The sequence below is a fragment of the Cebus imitator genome, unplaced genomic scaffold (assembly GCF_001604975.1).
Source record: "Cebus imitator isolate Cc_AM_T3 unplaced genomic scaffold, Cebus_imitator-1.0 Scaffold29, whole genome shotgun sequence".
NCBI classification, from domain to species: domain Eukaryota; kingdom Metazoa; phylum Chordata; class Mammalia; order Primates; family Cebidae; genus Cebus; species Cebus imitator.
In genome coordinates this window covers 10,949,911-10,970,077 of record NW_016107344.1, presented here as the reverse complement: position 1 = coordinate 10,970,077, position 20,167 = coordinate 10,949,911, and the positions used below count along the sequence as shown (strand labels likewise).

The 20,167-nt window shown below is 34.1% G+C and overlaps 1 protein-coding gene across 1 annotated transcript in view; it reads right to left on the bottom strand.

Moving 5' to 3' along the window:
* UCHL3 (ubiquitin C-terminal hydrolase L3) overlaps positions 1–20,167 on the bottom strand; it is a 61,621-nt gene that overhangs the window by 15,177 nt on the left and 26,277 nt on the right. Inside the window, exon 7 of the mRNA XM_017523654.2 lies at positions 4,078–4,153. Coding sequence (XP_017379143.1) covers positions 4,078–4,153 — 76 coding nt within the window. The remainder of the gene's footprint in view (positions 1–4,077; positions 4,154–20,167) is intronic.

Sequence of the window (20,167 nt, the reverse complement as noted above, 5' to 3'; positions counted from 1 at the left end):
CTGCTCAGTTCCCTTTTTAAACACACGAATGGGCGACTTCCCGTGGCTCCAATCGCCAGCCAAAAGGGCACCCAGACCGGTGTATTTTGTACGGAGAACCGCTGCTCCGGGGCACCGATAAAGCAGCCGCGCGGGGCAAAGCAGTGACGCCGGCCACAGCCACGCTGGCCGAAACAGCTGCACTGGTGACCTGTGGAGCTCCTCCGCCTGGGAATTTCCTAGCCTGTGGGCAATAAAAATGCAGCGTCCACTCACCCTCTGCGCTTTCACTGGGAGCTGCAATCCTGAGCTGTTCCTAAACGGCCATCTTGGATCCAAGTCCCCTCTCTTATTTCTTTGAGCAGTGGTTTGTAGTTCTCCTTGAAGAGATCCTTCATGTCCTTTGTTAGTTGTATTCCTAGGTATTTTATTCTCTTTGTACAATTGTGAATGGGAGTTCACTCATAATTTGGCTCTCCGTTTGTTATCGGTGTATAGGAATGCTTGTGATTTTTGCACATGAATTTTGTATCCTGAGAATTTGCTGAAGTTACTTATCATCTTAAGGAGATTTTGGGCCGAGATGATGGGGTTGTCTAAATATACAATCATGTAATCTGCAAATACAGACAATTTGACTTCCTCTTTCCCTAACTGAATACACTTTAATTCTTTTTCTTGCCTGACTGACCTGGTCAGAACTTCAATACTATGTTGAATAGGAGTGGTGAGAGAGGACATCCTTGTCTTGTGGCAGTTTTCTAAGGTTTCTTCCAGTTTTTGCCCACCCTGTACTCTTTAAAATAAATGTCACAGCCATGAAAGACAAGAAAGAATTTCAAGGAATTGTTCCAGATTAAAGGAGACAAAGAAAGATGACAATTAAATTCAACACGTAATCCTGAATAGAGGACATTATTGTGATAATCACCAAAATTGTAATGGGGTTTGTCAATTATGCTAATACTGGATCAATGTTATAATAATTTCTTGATTTTAATATTCATACTATAGTTACATAGGACAGTATCCACTTGTTTTGAGAAAATACAGAAGTTTTAAAGATAATGGGTCATTATGTCTTCAACTTTTTTCAAATGGTTCAGAAATATGAATGGAACCTAGGTAATCTGTGGAAGGAAGTATGGAAACTGTATACTATTTCTGTAACTTCTATGAAAATTTAAAATTATTTCAAAATAAAATTTCTAAAACCGCTTCACAGTATTCTGTTACTTCAGGTAGACAATAATTTATTAGTTAATGGTTTTTTAACCTGCCTGTTCAATCAGTTCCAAATTCACCTCTAAATCTCAATGCTCTACTCTATCTGCAAGGAGTAATTACATCTATTTTAAAATACGTACTTCTTCCACTTTACATATGCCAGAAGCTACATGAGGCCCCAAGGAAAAGGAGGGGGTGATAACAAAAGAGAAATAACTCCATCCGTTTCATTGGTTAACCTTACAATTTATTAGAATAGGGAATGAATACATTAAAAACTACCACCATTCTCTGTTAAATATAGTTATCCTATAGAAATTAACTTGCACCATGTCTACAATTATATTGCCTTATTGTAAAAATAAAGTTACAGTCATCTCTCAGTATCTGACAGGGACTGACTCCAGGACACTGGCCCCGTCTCATACCAAAATTTTGAGATGATCAAGCCCCTTGACATACTCTGCCTAAATGGTGTGGTATTTGCACATAACCTACACAATTTGAAATATTTAAATCATCTCTAGATGACTTATCATACATAATACAGTATAAATGCTGTGCTAATATTTGTTACATTGTTTTTAAAATTTGTTTTTTATTGTTGTATTGGTATTTATTTTCTAATATTTTAAATCCATAGTTGGTTGAATCTACCAATGCAAGAACCCACAGAGAGCCAACTGTACTTTGAAATGACTTCTTTCTTAAAAGTTATATAGTGTCTTCTTTTCTCTTTTTTTTTTTTAAGAGATGAAGTCTTGCCATGTCACTCAGGCAGAAGTGTAGTGGCTGCTCACAGGTGCAGTCATAGCACTCTATACCCTCAAACTACTGGGCTCAAGCAATCCTACTGCCTCAGCTTCCCACATAGCAGGGGCTACAGGAACATGCCACTGTGCCCAGTGCTGTTCTCTTAATCAGCATTTTCTACTCACTAACTCAATACTCCTCGCTCAACAGTCCTTTTGAATTTATTAGATCCAGACCAGAGTTACTACAAGTTTCCTTAGCAATGAATCAGCAACTAACCATCTTTGTATTGTACCTACCATTGCTCTGTCATCTCAAAGATTATTACTATTCTTTACCACTCTGAAATTCTTTAAACTCATTTAAAAAATCTAATTCCAACAGGCTTCTAATTCTCCATCAGATCATTCTTCTTGATAAAGAATATCTAAACCAAACAAGACCTCAGTAGTTCTGCCTTTCTTTATGAAGTTCTTATTTTAAAAAAATTTTTAAATCCTTTTTGTGTTGATCTTGGCATGCTCCAAAAGGGCATCATTCTTCGTATGTTGCTTACCCTTGATAATATGTCCTTCCTTCTAATGCCCGTTTAGCCACTGGGCCAAGAGGGCTATCTAACCAGTAAAACCGAGTTGTTGTTGTTGTTGTTGTTTTTAAGACAACTCTTTCCTTCCCATTGAGATCATTAGAGAGGTTTTCTTTTGGTCTATCTTTTAGATGTTGTTTGCTCTATAAGTCTCTCATTCTGAAAGTCACAATCATATTTATAGTCTCTGGTTAGGAATTATACATATCTTTGTTCTGGCCAAATCTACTTTCTTGAAGTCAACAGAATATATCTGTTAAGTCCCAGCACTCTCCTTACTTCCTCTTCCACTAGCTATTAATTACTAGCCACAATTCAGAGCAGAAAATCTGCTTCCAGCAACCACTCAGACATCTGAAGTCCCCAATCAATGTTATACTTTTATCTCTGCAGATTTTATAAACTGAATTAGCTAGGCGTACCTTCCAAACTGTCCTGCAGGTCCCTTATATACTACCAGAACAATGACTTCTTTTCATTTAAGTTTTATTACTCCTCAAATCACTCTACTATTGTAGACAGCCCTCAGGGTTGCACATTTTTATAAATACTATGTTCTTTCTTTTCCTTGTCCCCTTTGATAGGGCCATTTCTTTTTAATAAAGTATGTGACCTGTTGCTAATATTCCGAACACAAAATCCACCTAATTTTATGGATCACATTTAGAGTCACAATCTGTGTTCTTTCAGAACTCTTCTACCTTTATACAACTTAAGAAAAATGAATGTGACAAGGTAATATATAGAGAGCAAATGAGAGGTAATAGAACCAAAAATCACAGTATCTAGAATTACTGAAAAGAACTTCTTTTTTGTTATTAGGCTTTTTTTTAAAGCTCAAGAAGGCCTTATGGAAAAGAATAAGATTCATAATAAATATTGTATACCAATTATGAAAAAATTAGAAGTTTATTCTGAGCAAATTATCTTAAAATTATGTGATCTCCTTAAACATGTGATGAAATCATCCACTGAAAAGTAAAACTTAAAAAAAAAGTGCAGGTATAAGCCAAAATACAAAGTAACTAATCATGGGTACTCTGACATATGCCTGTAGAAACCACTGCCAGAAAACAAAGGCTCCTGTAAAGTCTTAAAAAATCACAGGGATAGTACAAAACCTGGAAAACTAGTGACACTCATTATTGAATACAAAGCCTAGTCATTATGACTATCACACTAGCTTTTAAAACTAACAGTGGTTCAGCCAGATATTGATAATGTAGTCAATAATTTCGTAACAAATGCCAGAGTGATTTGCAGAGGTTTCCTGTAATTGTTTTTACTTTCTTGCTTTGCTAAAATGAGAATATGGTATGCAAAAATTTTTGAATTATAAGTTGCTTAAACATAAAATAACATTTTTCTAGTAAACTGTCTTAAAAGGAAAACTGTCATTATGTTGAATCAATTTTATAGGGCAATCAGTTAATTTAAGTAAACACAATAACTATCAATAGTCCTGTTTATTGTGAGTAGAGACTTTCCCATTTACCATTTCTCTCCCCAGGACAAATTAAAGTAGTTCTTACCTAATTCATAGAGATGCCCATCTACATGAACTAACGCAATAAAATGAAGGTCTACTTTTTCATCTATACTTGGTGCCTGGAATAGGAGGGAAAAAATATGTATTATATACATTAGTAGTCAAACAAATCAGTCATGTATACATAAACACATACAAATAACATCAAATGATATAAAAGAACATTTATCCAATATAATGCAAGGCTTAATGTGTGATATAATGGACAAAGAGTGACCACCCCTATGTCTGTGACAATGTGCTCATTCATGAGCAAAGAAACAGTCACTAAAAGCACAACTTTCTTAACCTCTGCTATCTAAAAACCAAAAATTGTGTTCACCTTAGAAGCCTCAGCACTCAGCACAATGCCTGATATATAGAATATGCAAAATACATACTTATTGAATGAAATGAATACATAAACTGATTTGTATGATTTTTAAAATTTGAAATAAGAAAGTTAAAATTTTTTATGCATAACATCTTTTTTTTTTTTTTTTTTGAGACGGAGTTTTGCTCGTTACCCAGGCTGGAGTGCAATGGCACAATCTCAGCTCACCGCAACCTCCGCCTCCTGGGTTCAAGCAATTCTCCTGCCTCAGCCTCCCGAGTAGCTGGGACTACAGGCGAGTGCCACCATGCCCAGCTAATTTTTGTATTTTTAGTAGAGACGGGGTTTCACCATGTTGACCAGGATGGTCTCGATCTCTTTACCTTGTGATCCACCTGCCTCGGCCTCCCAAAGTGCTGGTATTATAGGCGTGAGCCACCGCGCCCAGCCCACAACATCTTAAAGAAACTCTTTTCCAGTTAAATTTTAAGACATCAAAAAAGCTGTTCCCTTAACGACCTGAACTTGTTAATCTTATGTTATGAACAGTGCAGTGCAAACAGTCTTTGAGTAAAATAAGCATTTTAACTAACGGAATTTTAAAAGTTTCAAAATGAATATATGCAGGAAAATAGCCTAGATGATTAAAAGGGAAAAAAGATAAGAACAAATTAAAGTACAATTCACAGTAGCCTATGATTTTTCTCTTGCTTTGACAGTTAATAAATAATTTGAAATTAAAACTACATATACGTTTCTTTAGCATACCAATCAATTTGTATGAGCAGTATCTACATTTCTAAGACATTCAGATAACATGTGCAAAGTCAATACACTGATTAACTGGTACTTTCTATGATATATAGTAACTAGCCAGCTAATATTAGTAAGTGTTAGCTATACATCAAATCTAAATGGTTGGAAATGAAATACAATAACTGTTGAAAATGCAAGTAGAACACAAATTTTAAAGAAAAAGTTTTCCAGAGGCATAAATAAAATTATTTCTCAGATTACTTAATATCCTTTCAGTAACAGATAGTATCTTAACTAAAAAAATTACATTCTTTTTATCAAGTAACTGTATATTTTCAAGCAGTTGTAATATGAAGTTTTGTGATGCAGATATTGAAAGGTACAGAATAAACATTACTGTCTTGGATTTACAGAATGTTTCTAAAACATTTATATATACAGTGTCTCACCTAATCTCACATTATTCTTCAGAGATCATTGCCCTCAAATGATGAGTGGAAGAAATTCAACATAAACTGATGTAGCAAGCCAGCTCTTTCTAACTTCACTCTAGAACTACAGAATGCCACAGGTGGTAGCAATCAGGGTTATCTAGTTTTACTGTTCCTCCAATACTGGACTTTTCTCTACCACAGCCTCATCTTGTGGTAACCCATCTAATGCCAGAGGCTCCTCCACTAGGTTTTGAGGCAGTCCATTCCATTGTTAGAGAGTTTTGTTTGAATTTTCCCTCATACTGAGGCTAAGATATGTCTCCTTGTATTTTCCAGCATCTTAGAAAAAAATCTAATCTCTCCTGAACATATTTCTTCAAATATGTGAAGACAGAGTGATAAAGAGTTTCCCTTACTTTCCTGGACAGGGAATAAAAAAAGTTTAGTGGCCACTCAGTCTAATATCTCCATTTTAGATTAGAATCAAATTTTTCAAGGCTAAACCTAGGTAATTATACAAACTATAATTTCAATTCTATAACAAAAAGGCTATAATGAATTATTTATTCAACTAGGAAAGAGTCTTGTTTTACTCATTTTAAGACAACTTTCCAATAGGATATGAAGTAATTCTAAATGTTTTGAACTCTATGCTTTTATAAACTATTAGTTACCTTAGCACCATCTCTTCTTAAAAATTACACATCGAATAACTTCCATTTTTCATATTGTGCCAGTAAATACAATCATGCTAGAGGTAAAAGTCATACAACTGGAGTCACAGAACTGAATATGGACCCAATCCCTGTAAGCCTCTTTCTTATCAATCTTGAGGTTTAAATGAGCTGCATGAATGTACTTAGCAAACTGTTAAGTGTTATATAAGCCTTATGTATACTCCAATAATACTACATTATCACAAATGTAAGCAATTACCAAATGTAGTGACTCAAAATTGTGCATCATTTTACCTTTAATCTAAAAGTGTATGCTAAAAATACAAAACTCTAAAGAGAGTATGAAAAGCCTTCAAACTATTATAAAAGATAAGCAAAGCTCAAAACTTCTAAGCCTTCCACAAAACCTCAGTACCTGTGATAAGTTTTTTCTTTGGTCAGCTTCAATTAGTCTCAGAGTCTAAAAATCTGTAATTACTTAATTTGTAATATTTTCCTTCATATACATATATATGAAGAAAATATGTAATATAAATCTCCCTAATTTATATACATATATCCCTCCTGAACATAGGGAGATATGTATATACATGTGTGTATATATATATATTTTTAATATATAATAAATTAGGGAGATATTATACACACACACACACACACACACACACACACATATATATATATAATTTAGAATGCAACACTTCTTAGTTAACCCAAGGAATTAAACTCATAGAATTTTAACTTACGGAATGAGTTAAACACAAAGTTTAACTCAAAGAGTTAAAAAGTGCTAAAAACAATTAATTTGATATAAATTAGTCAAATACTAAATATAAACTTCACATTAAAATATACATTAAATTTAATGTATAATTATATAGCACTTAATATATATATACCAGGCACTGTTCTAAATGTTTTATATGTATCAAATAATTAATCATCATACTGGTTGAGCATCCAGATCCAAAAATCTGAAATCTGAAATGCTCTAAAATCCCAAACTTTCTGAGTACTAACAGGATATTCAAAGGAAATGCTGATTGCAGCATTATGGATTTCAATTTTTCTGGCTTGAGATACTCAACCAGGTAAATACAATATAAATAATCCAACCAAATTCCAAAACACTTTTCATCCCAAGTATTTTGGATAAGAGATACTCAACCTATATATAAACCCAATAAGGTATATAATATGATTATACCCATCTTACTCTCAAGAAAACTCTTCTGTAAGCATTATGAAACATGCTCTAGGTCATGCAGCTAGTAAGTGATGGAATCTGGATTCAAACCCAGGCAGTGTACGTCTAGAATCCATGTTCTTAACTACTATACTATAAAAATATTTAAAGCCACAAGGCAATGGAATTAATATGGAGCTAAGATCAACATTATATGAAAGCATATAAAAGAGGAAATGACAAATTTTATATGTTCATTTATATTTGGAACATTTTTAAGTAGAAAAGAAATAATTCGTATTAGAATTGGATCAATTGTGCTCATGTCAGAATTTACACCTTTAGGAGTCTACCCTGGTCATCTAATTCACTTTGTATCTCTCATTGTGCCAAACAGTATATGGCACAGTAGAGAAGCAACAAATATCAAATGGATGAATGATTAAAAATGAAGAATGCCATGACCCAATGAGGACAATGAAATAGAGAGAAAGAGAGACACCAGTTTGTTGATACTTGGCACAAATGAAAAGGTATCTGATGACTATACTGATATTTGGAGGAAGCAAATATTTAAGGAAAGATTCCACTTCATAGTTTGAGTACTGCACTAGAAGGGTAAATAAGGGGAAGGAAAGAATGCTTGGCATTGACTTTTAATTGTTCTTAAGCATTAAATGTACGTATAATCAGTCTTCCTCCTCTGGCTTCAAAAGCCACAATGATTTATAGAAACGTCAAGTTTCTTACAAATGTATGGCACACACCAAACCTTTTAGATATCGCATTTCTAGGGAGGCTCTACCAAACCACAGTCATTGCCTTTAATAGTCTAAAACATCAGAAAGACAAGAGCTGTAGTTGCTTAATTCTGTCGTGTATCTCAATTATGAGAATTACTAGAATGCCATCATCAGCCTCAATATTTAAGATAATTAGCAAGATTATAAGAAAAATGCATTTTTAATAGTTTGCAGATATCATTAGGCTATAAAAGAGAAATCATAAATTTGTGGGAAGCCTACATCAATACACATGGAGAAAATCTTCATTTCCTATTTGGAAAAGATCTTTAGAAACTGAATAGGCAGAAAAGATCGTATCAAGATTAAACCAAGTACCTGAGCCACCTCAGGGAATAAAATAATAGCTTAGATGAAACACCCTACACCATGAAGGATTTAGATTGAGGATAGAGTAAGTAAAGTAACCCCAGAGCACGGCGAGAGACTAAAGTCATGCTCAGAAACGTTAAAAATAATAAAGTAATAGACGGAAAAGAACTCGGAAGGTATGCAACATTTGTTGACATCAGTCAACTAAATGAATTCAGTAAGCTGAAAGGTAAGAGAACACATACTCACTTTAACAATTAACCAGACTTAAACATTATCATGAATGTGGATCAGTACTCATCAAAAGGCAGGTGCCGTTATGTTGGCAGGATATGGAGTGGAAAGATGGATGTTCCGAGGCACTGGCGAAAGTCAAGCTAGACTGCAAAGCATAGAGGTATGCTTGCAATCTTATTGGGGGAGAGAAAGCTAATGGTTGAGTGAACCAAGAGAAAAGCACTCTGCAAGACTGAAGTTGTTTGAGAGAGAGAAAAAAAATGAATAGCCCTTGTCACTGGAAGAAGAGATGGAAGATTGACTAAACTTACAACAGAATGGAGACCCAAAGATGGTAGGCGTAAGAAGGGTCGCCAGCGACGAAGACGGAGAGATGGACTGGTAGCCTTTGCAGGGCCTACATGGTTACGTTTGACCCAGGGCAGGGATGCATGGTGACACAATGATGAGGCCTTCGTTCTGCAGTGGCTAGAATGAGGCTGTGATGAGGATGGCGAGGAGGACTACATAATTAAAAAAGAGAATATTTTACTTAGACCACGTTACTGGGTGATTATTGTTTTTAAAAGCAACGTATGGTCATGCTTGTAATTCATATGGTCTACTATTTTTAATAACCATAATCTAGCAAAGAATCATATATGAATATTGGTTCAAAGCCAGTAAAGTGGAAATATATAACCAAGTATCAGCTTATATGCCATAGTTCTATAAGTGTACATTAAAAATATTCACATATCCTTATTTGCATAGCACAGACTCTTGAAAATTAATACTTAAAAGCCACTAAAATTGTTACATCAAATTGTTTTTAAAAACTAATACACACACAAAAAAACCATGTAACACATATAAAATGCACAAAGAATAATGGGTAGAAGAAAACTGTATGGTGTTAGGCATTGGGAAAAAGAATTCCCTAAAAGGAATAAGCTCCAAGGAGGAAAACAAAACAAAACTATAAATAAGAATAAAATTAATCCCTCCAAAGATGACAACCTGAATAAACTATCCTCCTACTTAGGCTGACAAGTTACATGGAAAATATCACGGCCTCTTAACTATCTTTTAGGAAACAATGTCATTAATTAAAATATGCATCTTTTTTTATGGCAGGTGCTTTTCAAGGACTTGACATATATCGGTTAATTGAACCTCCCAGTAACTCACAGGCACCACTATTCCTGTTATACAAATGAGGAATCAGAGCACAAATGGGTTAAGTAACATAAACAAGGCCACACAGGCAACAGAACTGGGATTCAAGCCCAGAAAATCAGATTCTAGAGTCCAATGATCTTAATCACTATGGTGTATAGTCAAAGTGATCAAGAAAAATATGGTAATGCAAACACAGGCCAGATACTGATAAGGAGAGGAGTAATTCTGGTAACATTAGGTATTTGGGGAGTCACCTTTTCAAACACTATTGTACCACAAAAAGCAAATCTAGCCAAGAGTTTTCTATGAAGTACACAAGGGTATGGTAACATAATAGTAGTAATCCAAATGACATCATAATTGTAACATTCAATTAATAACACCAGTATATAAAATAAAAAATTTAATTTAAGGGAGTATGACAAAATTACAATCACTATAATCAAAGTGAGAAGAAATAAAAAGAATGGTAATATAAATCCTTGCTCAGAGATAAAGATTTTGCTAATAACTATAACAACCATAATAGATTTCTCTTTAGGAAAATGACGAATTTTACTTTCCCAATGACTTCTAAAACTCTTTTCTACTCCGAAAATCCTCTAATCTTGCTTAGTACCTTCAATCTAAAGAAACAATAAACAAGCCTTAAAAAAAGCTATCATTTTGGTGGGGGGGGTTAAACAATATGTTTGAACATTTTAGCTGCTCACAATAAGAATCAGTCAATCAAAAACACATAAATGAATTCCATACTTGGTTCTATATGGGAACAAAAGTTTATATGATAGTATCTGCTCTCACAGACATAGTTTAATCAGAAATTCATCACATTCAGTCTGATTATATTCATATAACAGGAAAGAAGGAAGGAGAGAATAGGCGCAGAAAGGGGAAACAAACAAAAGGGGGAAAGAAATGGTGTAAAAGAAGAGACAGAAGGAAAGGTGACTAGTAAATATTGGAGAAAAAAAATTTCTAAGAATCTAGAGGGGAATTATTACTAAACCAGAGTTGTACACTGACAAGAATGTATAAGGTTGGAATGGGTGAAATAGGAAAATATTCTTGGCAAAGATTAAGTGAGAAAAAGAACAGAAATAGAAATAAGGAAAACGTGTTCAGAAGAGTAGACTGTCAGGTCTGAAATTTGAGTTTTATCTTTCATTTTAATAAGTTAGCCTCTTTCATTTGGCAAAAGGCATGAGATGCCTGGGTCAGAGAAAAAAAAATTTATTTCTCATAGCACAGCAAGGAACATGATCATCAATATGTTTGTGCCAATTCACATGAGAGCAATAGACAGAGCTAGGGTGGATGGTTGCAGAAGGGTAGGCTGCGTTACAGGAGAGAAATACTGAGTTTGGGGAAAACCACTGGTTTACAGCGAGCAGTAAGCTAACAGGTTCTTTGTGCCAGAGGCAAAGACATTACCTCATCCCTTAAGACTGCTTACTCCAAACACACCTGTAAGAAGTGTGATTTCCAACTTCAAGTATGACGGCCCTCTTCTTTTGTCATTTTTGAAGAATCTTTTTGAAAACTTTTTTTAAAAAAATAATTTCAAATTTACAAAGAGTAACAAAAACAAGCACAATACAAGAAACACTCAGATTTGACTATGACCTTCTACCTTCATTTACTTTATCATCTGCACTTACACTCTTTTCCCCTTTCTTTTCTCTTTTCCTCTTTCTTTTCTCTTTTCCTCTTTCTATATAACCTTTTTTTCCTGAATCATTTGAGGATAACTTATATACATCATAGCACTTTAATCCTAAAGTCTGCAGTATTTTCTAGGACTAAGGGAATTATCTTACATTAATATCAGCGCAGTTATCATCCTCAAAATTTTATATTGATATAATACTTTTGCCTAATCTCCTATCATATTTTAATTTTGCCAGTTATCTAGTTATGAAATTTATAGCATTTTCCCCCAGGGTCTAATCTAAGTACAGGTATTAAACTTATTCATCATGTCTCCTTAGTATCTTTTAACCTGGAATCTTTCTAAACAGTCTTTGTCTTTTATATTTTAAATAACCTTTCCCTATTTTTTTATAAATCATTTTCTATTTAAAACGTTATGCTCTCTGTGACTAGAGACTGCTTTACTTTTTCCTTTTTAAACTATATTCCCTTTATTTCTTTTACTTGCCCTACTATACTGGCTAGGACCTCTACTACAGTACTGCGTTTCATTGACTTACTTCTGCTTTTATCTTTGTTATTTCTACCTTCTACTCACTTTGGATTTAATTGGTTGTTATTTTGCGACCTTAAGGTAAAAACTTAGATTTCCAACTTGAAGCCATTTTCCTTTTCTACTATAAGCATGTAATACTACAGTTTCCCTCTAACTCCTGTTTTATTTTGGTTTTTCTACTATAAGCATTTAATGCTATAGAGTTCTCTCAAACCCCTGCATTAGCTGTATCCTGTCAATTTTGGTATATTTCTTTTCAATCAATTCAACATGTTTTCTAATTTCTCTTGGGAATTCTTCTTTGATCTCTGAGTTATTTAGAAGTGTGCTATTTAATATCTAAATATTTGGGGTATATTCCAGATATTTTTCTGTTGTCGATTTGTAGTTTAACTCCACTATGGTTAGAAAACATTCTTTGCATAATTAAAAAAAAATTTTAAGGTTGACTTTCTAATCCAGAATATGATCTATCCTGTAACTATCCCATGTGCCTTAAGAAGACTATATTCTAACTGTTGTGTTACCAATTTATGAAGTGTTCCGCAAATATCAAAAGGGTCAAGTTGTTTTGACAATGTTGTTCAAATTTCCAATTTTTTACTAACTTTCTGTGTCTATTTGTTTTATTGATTCCTGAGTGTTGACATCTCCAATTATAATTGTGAATTTGTCTATTTCTCTCTTCAGTTCTAACAGTGTTTGCCTCATATATTTAGAAGCTCTAATTGTTAGCTGCATACAGGTACTTTCTGTTATGTGTGTGCTACGTCTTCTTGGTGAGGTAACCTCTGTATCATTATGTAACATCCTTCTTCATCACTGGTACTATTCCTTGTTCTGAAGTCTACTTCACTTCATGTCAATATAACTACTCCAGCTTTTTTTTGATTAGTGTTTGCATTGTTTATCTTTTCCCATCTTTTTGACTGTTATCTTCTTAGGTTTTTTAAAAGTGCCTTTCTTATAAACAGCATATAATTGTGTCTTGCTTTTTTACTAAACTGACCTTTCTTTCAGGTTGAGGGTTGATAGACATTTGAATCTTCTTCATGCGATGTTTGATGTGGCTAAATTTAAATCTACATTGTCAGTTCTCTATTTTTTCCATCTGCTTTGTTACTTTTCTGCTTTTTGCATAATTTTTATTATTCTATTTATCTGTACTATGGACTTCTTATTTATACTTTTTAAGTTTTTCAGTAATTGCCCTAGGATTTACAAGATATATCTTTAGTCACAGGATACCTTCAAATAGTATTACACCACTACATACATAGTATAAGAACCTCACAACAGCATTATCCCAATTTCTCCCTCCCTTCCTTTGTGCTACTGTTTTATTTTTATATGTTATAAATTTATAGTACATAGTTGCTATTTTTGATTCGGTAATCCTAATCATCTTTCAAAGAAATTGAAAATAAGAACAAAATTTATTTTACATTTACTTTCATTTGTTCCATTTTCAATGCTTCCCAAATATTTGAATAGCTGTAAGTTTCTGTCTGGCATTGTACTACTTCAGCATAATAAAATTCCTTTTACATTTCTTATAGTGCAAGTAAGCTGCTATGAGCTCTCTCAGTTTTTGTCTCAAAGTTTTTATTTTTAAAAGATATTTCTGTTCCATTGAATTCTTAGCATTCTAAATATATTATTCCATGTGTTCTGGCTTGCATAACTTCTAGTAAGGAGTCTGCTCTAATTCTTATGATTTCTTAGCATCTACTCTGTCTTTTTCATGTGGCTACCTTGAACATTTTGCGTTTATCTTTGTTCTTCAGCAACGTTTTCCATTTATCTTTGAACTTGAACGTGTCTCAGTGGGTATGTGTTTGTTTGTTGGAGGATAAGGGTGTTTATCCTTTCTAGTGTCTCTGGGATTCCTGAAGCTGTGGTTTGATGTCTTTAATAATTGGCCATTACCCTTCAAATACTTTTGTCTCAAGGCCCCACCCCTCACTCACTTCCATCCCCATCGTATCTTTCCATCTCGCTTCTCCTTTCGGGATTCCACTTTCACATACTACATCACTTGAAATTGCCCCCACAGCTTTTGGATGAACTGTTGGTTTTGTGTGGTTTTTTGCCCCCTTTTCCACTATTTTTCCCTTTGTGGGTAAGTTTGGGTTATTTACAGTGATTTATCCTCACAGTCACTGATTCTTTTCTCAACTTGTCGAGTCTACTGGTAAATCTGTTAATGGCATTCCTCATCTCCAGTACTGTGTTTTTCATTACTTGCATTTCCATTTGATTCTTTCTTATGTTACTAGTTTCCAATTCTGCTGATATTACCCATGTGATAAAACATGTTTTCCATCTTTCCACGTGAGTCTTTAATATATTTTAAATTCCCTGTCTGATACTTTGACATCTAGATCATATCTGAATCTAGTTCTGTTAAATGCTTTTTCTCTTGACAGTATGTTGATGTTTATCCTGTTCCCTTATTGTCTTATGATTTTTCCTTAAAAGCCAGACACCTTCTGTAGGAGTATAGAGACTGCAATAAATAATATGTCTAAAAATGGGCATGTCTTATCTTCTGCTACGACTTAAGTATATGAGGAAGAGTCAACCTAATCGAGAGTTTAACTGTTTGGGCTTTACTGATGCTATGATTAGCCTGAGAATACCATTGGTTTAAAATACCATCTGGCATAACCTTGTGCTTTGAGGGGAAGTTGGGTTGCAGGATGTTTTCTTTTTCAATACTCTTGCTCCACCCTAAGCTTTAGGCTTTAGCTCAGAGGCTATGCCTCAGAGAAGGTCTCTCTCCATGTTATTGAACCATGCCCGCACATTTGACACCTGTTTCTTGGTGCTTGCTAGTCTAATGGTGGGTTTGTTGAGGCATTCTTTGTTGTCCTAGGCCTGTGCTCTCCCATCTTGTCCCCACTCAATCTCATAAGCACCCATTGAGGTCTGCAGAGTGGATATGAGCTCTCCCTTCAGGGCTGTTTACAGGGATTTTATAGCCTTATCGTAGCCTGCTTGTGACCTTAAGCAATCTGTTAACATTTTTAGCTATTGTGTTTCGTTACCCATAAACTTTGGGTAATGAAACACTTCTATTCATCTCAATAAGTATATCTCTATGTCATTTTTCATGGCAACATATTACTCCTTAAATAGATGTATCATTAGTACAACATTGCACCTTTAGATTGTTTCTGGTTTTCTAAAACTATGCTTTAGTGAAAATGTGCATACAAGTATCTATATATGCATCAGTCAACAGTGTAATATTGGTATCCAAGATGATGTTATAAAACAACAAAACAATAGGTAACATCAAGTGCTTACTATCTTGTACCAGATGTTCTAAACTATAGATGCTACAGATCTTCACAATAATCCTAGAAGTTACATATTATTATTATTTCTATTTTAAAGATAAAGAATAATTTTGCCCAATGTTATCAGACTAGTAATTTTAGCTTTCTTTTTGATCATGTTTTCTAATAAAAACTTACATAACAGAAGAAAGAAGGAGAAAAGGATAATAAGTCTAAAAGTACACTCTGTTAAATGAGTTCCATACATCAAGGTTTGTGTGAGTCTGTGTCTGTAAGTGGCTAAGGTTTTACAACATTCAAGATAGGATAGCATATCGATATATTAAAATTGTTTATTTAACTACTTTGTAAGGCTTGGGGGCAGGCAAAGCTTTTATCCACTACCTTATGGCTCCTGTCATAGCATACTAAAGATTATTTCTATCAAGTATGTCAAAATGTTAAACATTAGAACTAAGAATTCTAAATTTTTACTCTAGTCATATTTATTTTTACATCCTAATGCTAAACACACTCTACACATATTATCTTCAACTGCATAATTTCCAGAGATAATTCATAACATAGACATAATAGTGTACATCATATACATATTCAATTTCAAAGAGTTGATATAATTCAGAAAAAGACTTTCAAACAACAACATTTCAAGAGATGGAAGGACTTTGAAATAAAATGTGCTATTATGGAAACCTAAAATTCATAGACTTTCCTCTTAGAATTACAAAGATTAAAGACACATGCACCAACTTTTAAATCTTTATAATGTTAATTGTTAATGCGACTGCTTAAGCAACCTAATTTTTAGCTCTGCTTTCAAATAAGAAAATTTAAACTGTCAGCTAAATCTTTAGCTAGATGGCTAATTTCACACTGTCCTCCATACCAACTGGAAAAGATTAAATATCTACAGTTTATTTTTTAATCTTTCATAAAAGTCATAAAGACAGCTCACTTTCTAGAGAGACTGAATAAAGAGCTCACTTCCTCAGTTTTTTCATTCTGGTGAGGAGTCCAAAATCACTAATAATTATTTATTTTATTAAAACTATTAATGACACCAGTGTCTGCCAGGACATTAACAGTGAACCTAGGCCCTCACTGCTGACTGTGTGGGCATTGCAACAGTATAATGTGACTGAAGATATACCACTTTACATGAAATTTAAACTCATCTCTTCATTATAGTTCAAAAAACATAGAATAGGCTTTTCAGAAACCTGAGGAATTTTAAAAAGCAGACTAAATGATTTACTCTTCAGAAAGAATGCTAAGATACTTAATAGGTAATTGTTGCATGAGATTTTTAATCCTTCTGATTCTGATCGAAACCCTCTGAGTTTAAAAACAAAACACACATTCACTTACACAGAGAAAGTGAGCTATGTGAATACAGACCATAAGCATGACAGTTTTGGTTTATTCAGAAGCACAAGGACTTACTTGACTTGCCCAAAGCCACATAACTAGTGAGTGTGAAAGCCAGAGGCAGACTCATGACTCCCAGCTCCAATTTCAGTGTTTTCCACTGCACACAAAGCCACTCGTCTATCAATTGTCACCTAATCTGACTGATTCGTAAAGGCACAACTATTATTATTTTCTATCTGAATTCCTGAATATAATTCAAATCTACCTTCTAGTTGTCAAACTTAGAACTAGTTCAGAAAACAACAACAATCATCACCCAGGTCTCAAAGGCCAAATTACTTTTTCTTCAGCTAGCATGCATGTACTTTTTTATTTAAAAAAAAAAAAAAATTACTCTTCAAACTGTTTAATAAAATAAACAAAGTATTAGAAATGCTGTGAAGGCTAAAAAGAAATGATTTATACTTTTTCAAAAACATCTAAGAAAGCAGAGGGTCTGCCTAAGAGTACTCCCCTATTAAGAAATCATGTATTTTGGCCGGGTATAGTGGCTCACACCCGTAATCCCAAGACTTTGAGAGGCCAGGGCAGAAGGATCACTTGAGCCCAGGAGTTTAAGACCAGCCTAGGCAACATAGGGAGACCCCCACAGCTACTAAAAACAAAAAAATAAAATAGCCAGGTGTGGTGGCACATGCCCATAGTCTTAGCTACTTGGGAGTCTGAGGTGGAAGGACAGCTTCAGCCCAAGAGATCAAGACTGCAGTGAGCCAAGATCAAGCCACTGCACTGCACCCTGAGCAACAGAGTAAGACCCTGACTCAAAGGAAAAAAAAGAAAGAAAGAAATCAAGTGTTTGGTTTGATGGGTACTGTAAGTGCTTAAATCTAAAATATGTTAAAATTCAAAAATAAAGTAAGTAGGTTTTGGTTTACAGCCAAAGCATTTTCTCATTTAAACTGACATACTATTATTAAGAAAATATCCTTATAACTATGCAATTTCTTGAACATGAAGGAATCATGAGTGGGTAGATAGTTAATTACTGTTTTCTAAAATATGCCTAACATGATTACCAAAAGACTGTGGCTAGTTTATGGGTAAGATTTCTTGTTAATAGAAAAAAAAAAAAAAAGTAGTGCATTGAATAAGAACTGACTTAGATGTAATGGCAAAAAAGAACAAAGTATTTGGCACAACTCTGAATGACTATTTGTAGCTTATTACATATTTGCATTAAATTTCTAGCTGTGAATAGCCTTGCTTTTAGAGCAAAAACAAAAATTCAAATTTTAAAAACCTCATTTCACTTTTTTTCAGTAATTTGATTTACCTACATGTTTTGTTGCCTTAAGAGCACGGGAGTACCCACTAGCTGTGTGACCCTGAATATATTAGCAGCTTCTTAGATTTCCCACCTGCAAAATGGGGTAACAGCTATCTTGTGGAACTGAGAGGATCAAACTAGGGTACATACAACACTTAGTATACCCCATGACACAAATTCAGAAAATGGTAACCAACATTATAATAATATGGCAGACATACTTTCAAAAGGAGTAAGAAGTAAGATGATGAGAATACTTGAAAGCTGGTGAGTACCTCAAAGCAGTTCTATCATATTCACACAAAAATGACAAGGGCAGTCAAGAAAATTCACACAGACGCTTAGCACCGAGAAATAATCCCCAATGTTTCTAGCAACCCCAGTCATCTCATAGTGAGATTCTTTTGGGTTGAGAGCCTAAGATATTTGTGGATTTCTAACAGAGAACAATATGCACTGCCTTCGCCATACCTACACGGGGTAGAAATGGGGATAAAACACTTCCTTAGTTTGTTTAAAAATGATTTCAGCTTCTCATGATTATTAGATCACAGTTCCTTTTATTGACTGATTGATCAAATACACACTTGTTCATGACAATTAAATTGAATCATTATTTCCTGAATGGGGGATGTTCTTTAAGACTTTAGAAATACCACTGAGTCTAGCCGAGCATGGCAGAATGCGCTTATAATCACAGCTACTCGGGAGGATGAGAATCACTTGAGCCGAGGAGTTTGGGACAAGCCAGGGCAACATAGTGAGACCCACCATCCTAAGAAAAAAGGAAAAAGGAAAGGAAAGGAAAGGACTGGACCACTGAGTGTAAAATCTGGCACATGGAAAAGAAAATAATTGGGAACATCTTTAGAGCTGCCAAATGCTATGAAAATTAAATTATAAATGTGTACACATATGTGTAAGGGCATGTGTGTGAGCATGCATGAGAACACATAAGTGCATAACTTTATGAGTTTAAAATCAAAATCATAAATTAATTCTAAATGGATTTCTGTAGATTTTTTAGTAAATTTCAGTGTAATACACTGGATCATAGTAAATTTAAAGTTCAAATTTTAAAAAGGAAATTAAAACCAGATCCATGCAAAAGATGCAAAGTTTCCTACAGAGTATCCATGTTCGGTTGGCAAAGAAGTCACAAGTTAAATATGGGATAGATATCAAAATACACAAAATACCACTACATAATCCATGGAAAATCTGGATAAATGGTAAATTTCTTCATTTTGCTCACCTAATAAATCAAGATGCCCACAGACATCAAGATATTCTTAAAAGACTTTTTTCCCCTACTGGTTTAACAATTATGTTTTCTCCTTTAAGTTTATAATTCTCCATATTAGAAATCTCTATTAATGTAATACCTATACATCTACATATTACTTTAAACCTAAGCTTACCATAGTTAAACTGTTCAAACTAATTCCCAGAAATTATTTTCTTTACAATTTGAGAGTAGCCCCAAATAGAGTTCTCCTTTATTACAAATGAAAAAAAATCATGTATTCTAACATTACCCTCTATTCTGGAAAGTTGTGATTTAAAACAAAACTAATAGAAATCTTTCACCACCACCAAGCACAACATCAATTCTTTTTATTGCTGAAAGCATTCTTAGACTAGTTTCATCTAGTCAGATCTGGAAGGGTGAACTGGTGAGTTCAGTCTAAGAATTTTCCTTTAAAATAAGGAATAATACATCAATTCCTAAAATTCTGAGATCAGTAAAGAAGAAATAAGGGAGGAGGAAAGGAGAGAGATGGAGAGGAAAAAAAGAAGGGAGGGACAGAGGGAGGGAGAGAAAAGAGGAAAGGGAAGGCCTCTATTATAAGGGAATGATATTCAGAAGAAACAAAAAAAGAAGAGACACAGAAGCAAGCTAGGGAGTCCCAGGGCATTTTTGGTTTTAAAAATATAATAAAATAAAATTACCCCCAAAAGATTTTTAAGTCATGTTGGAA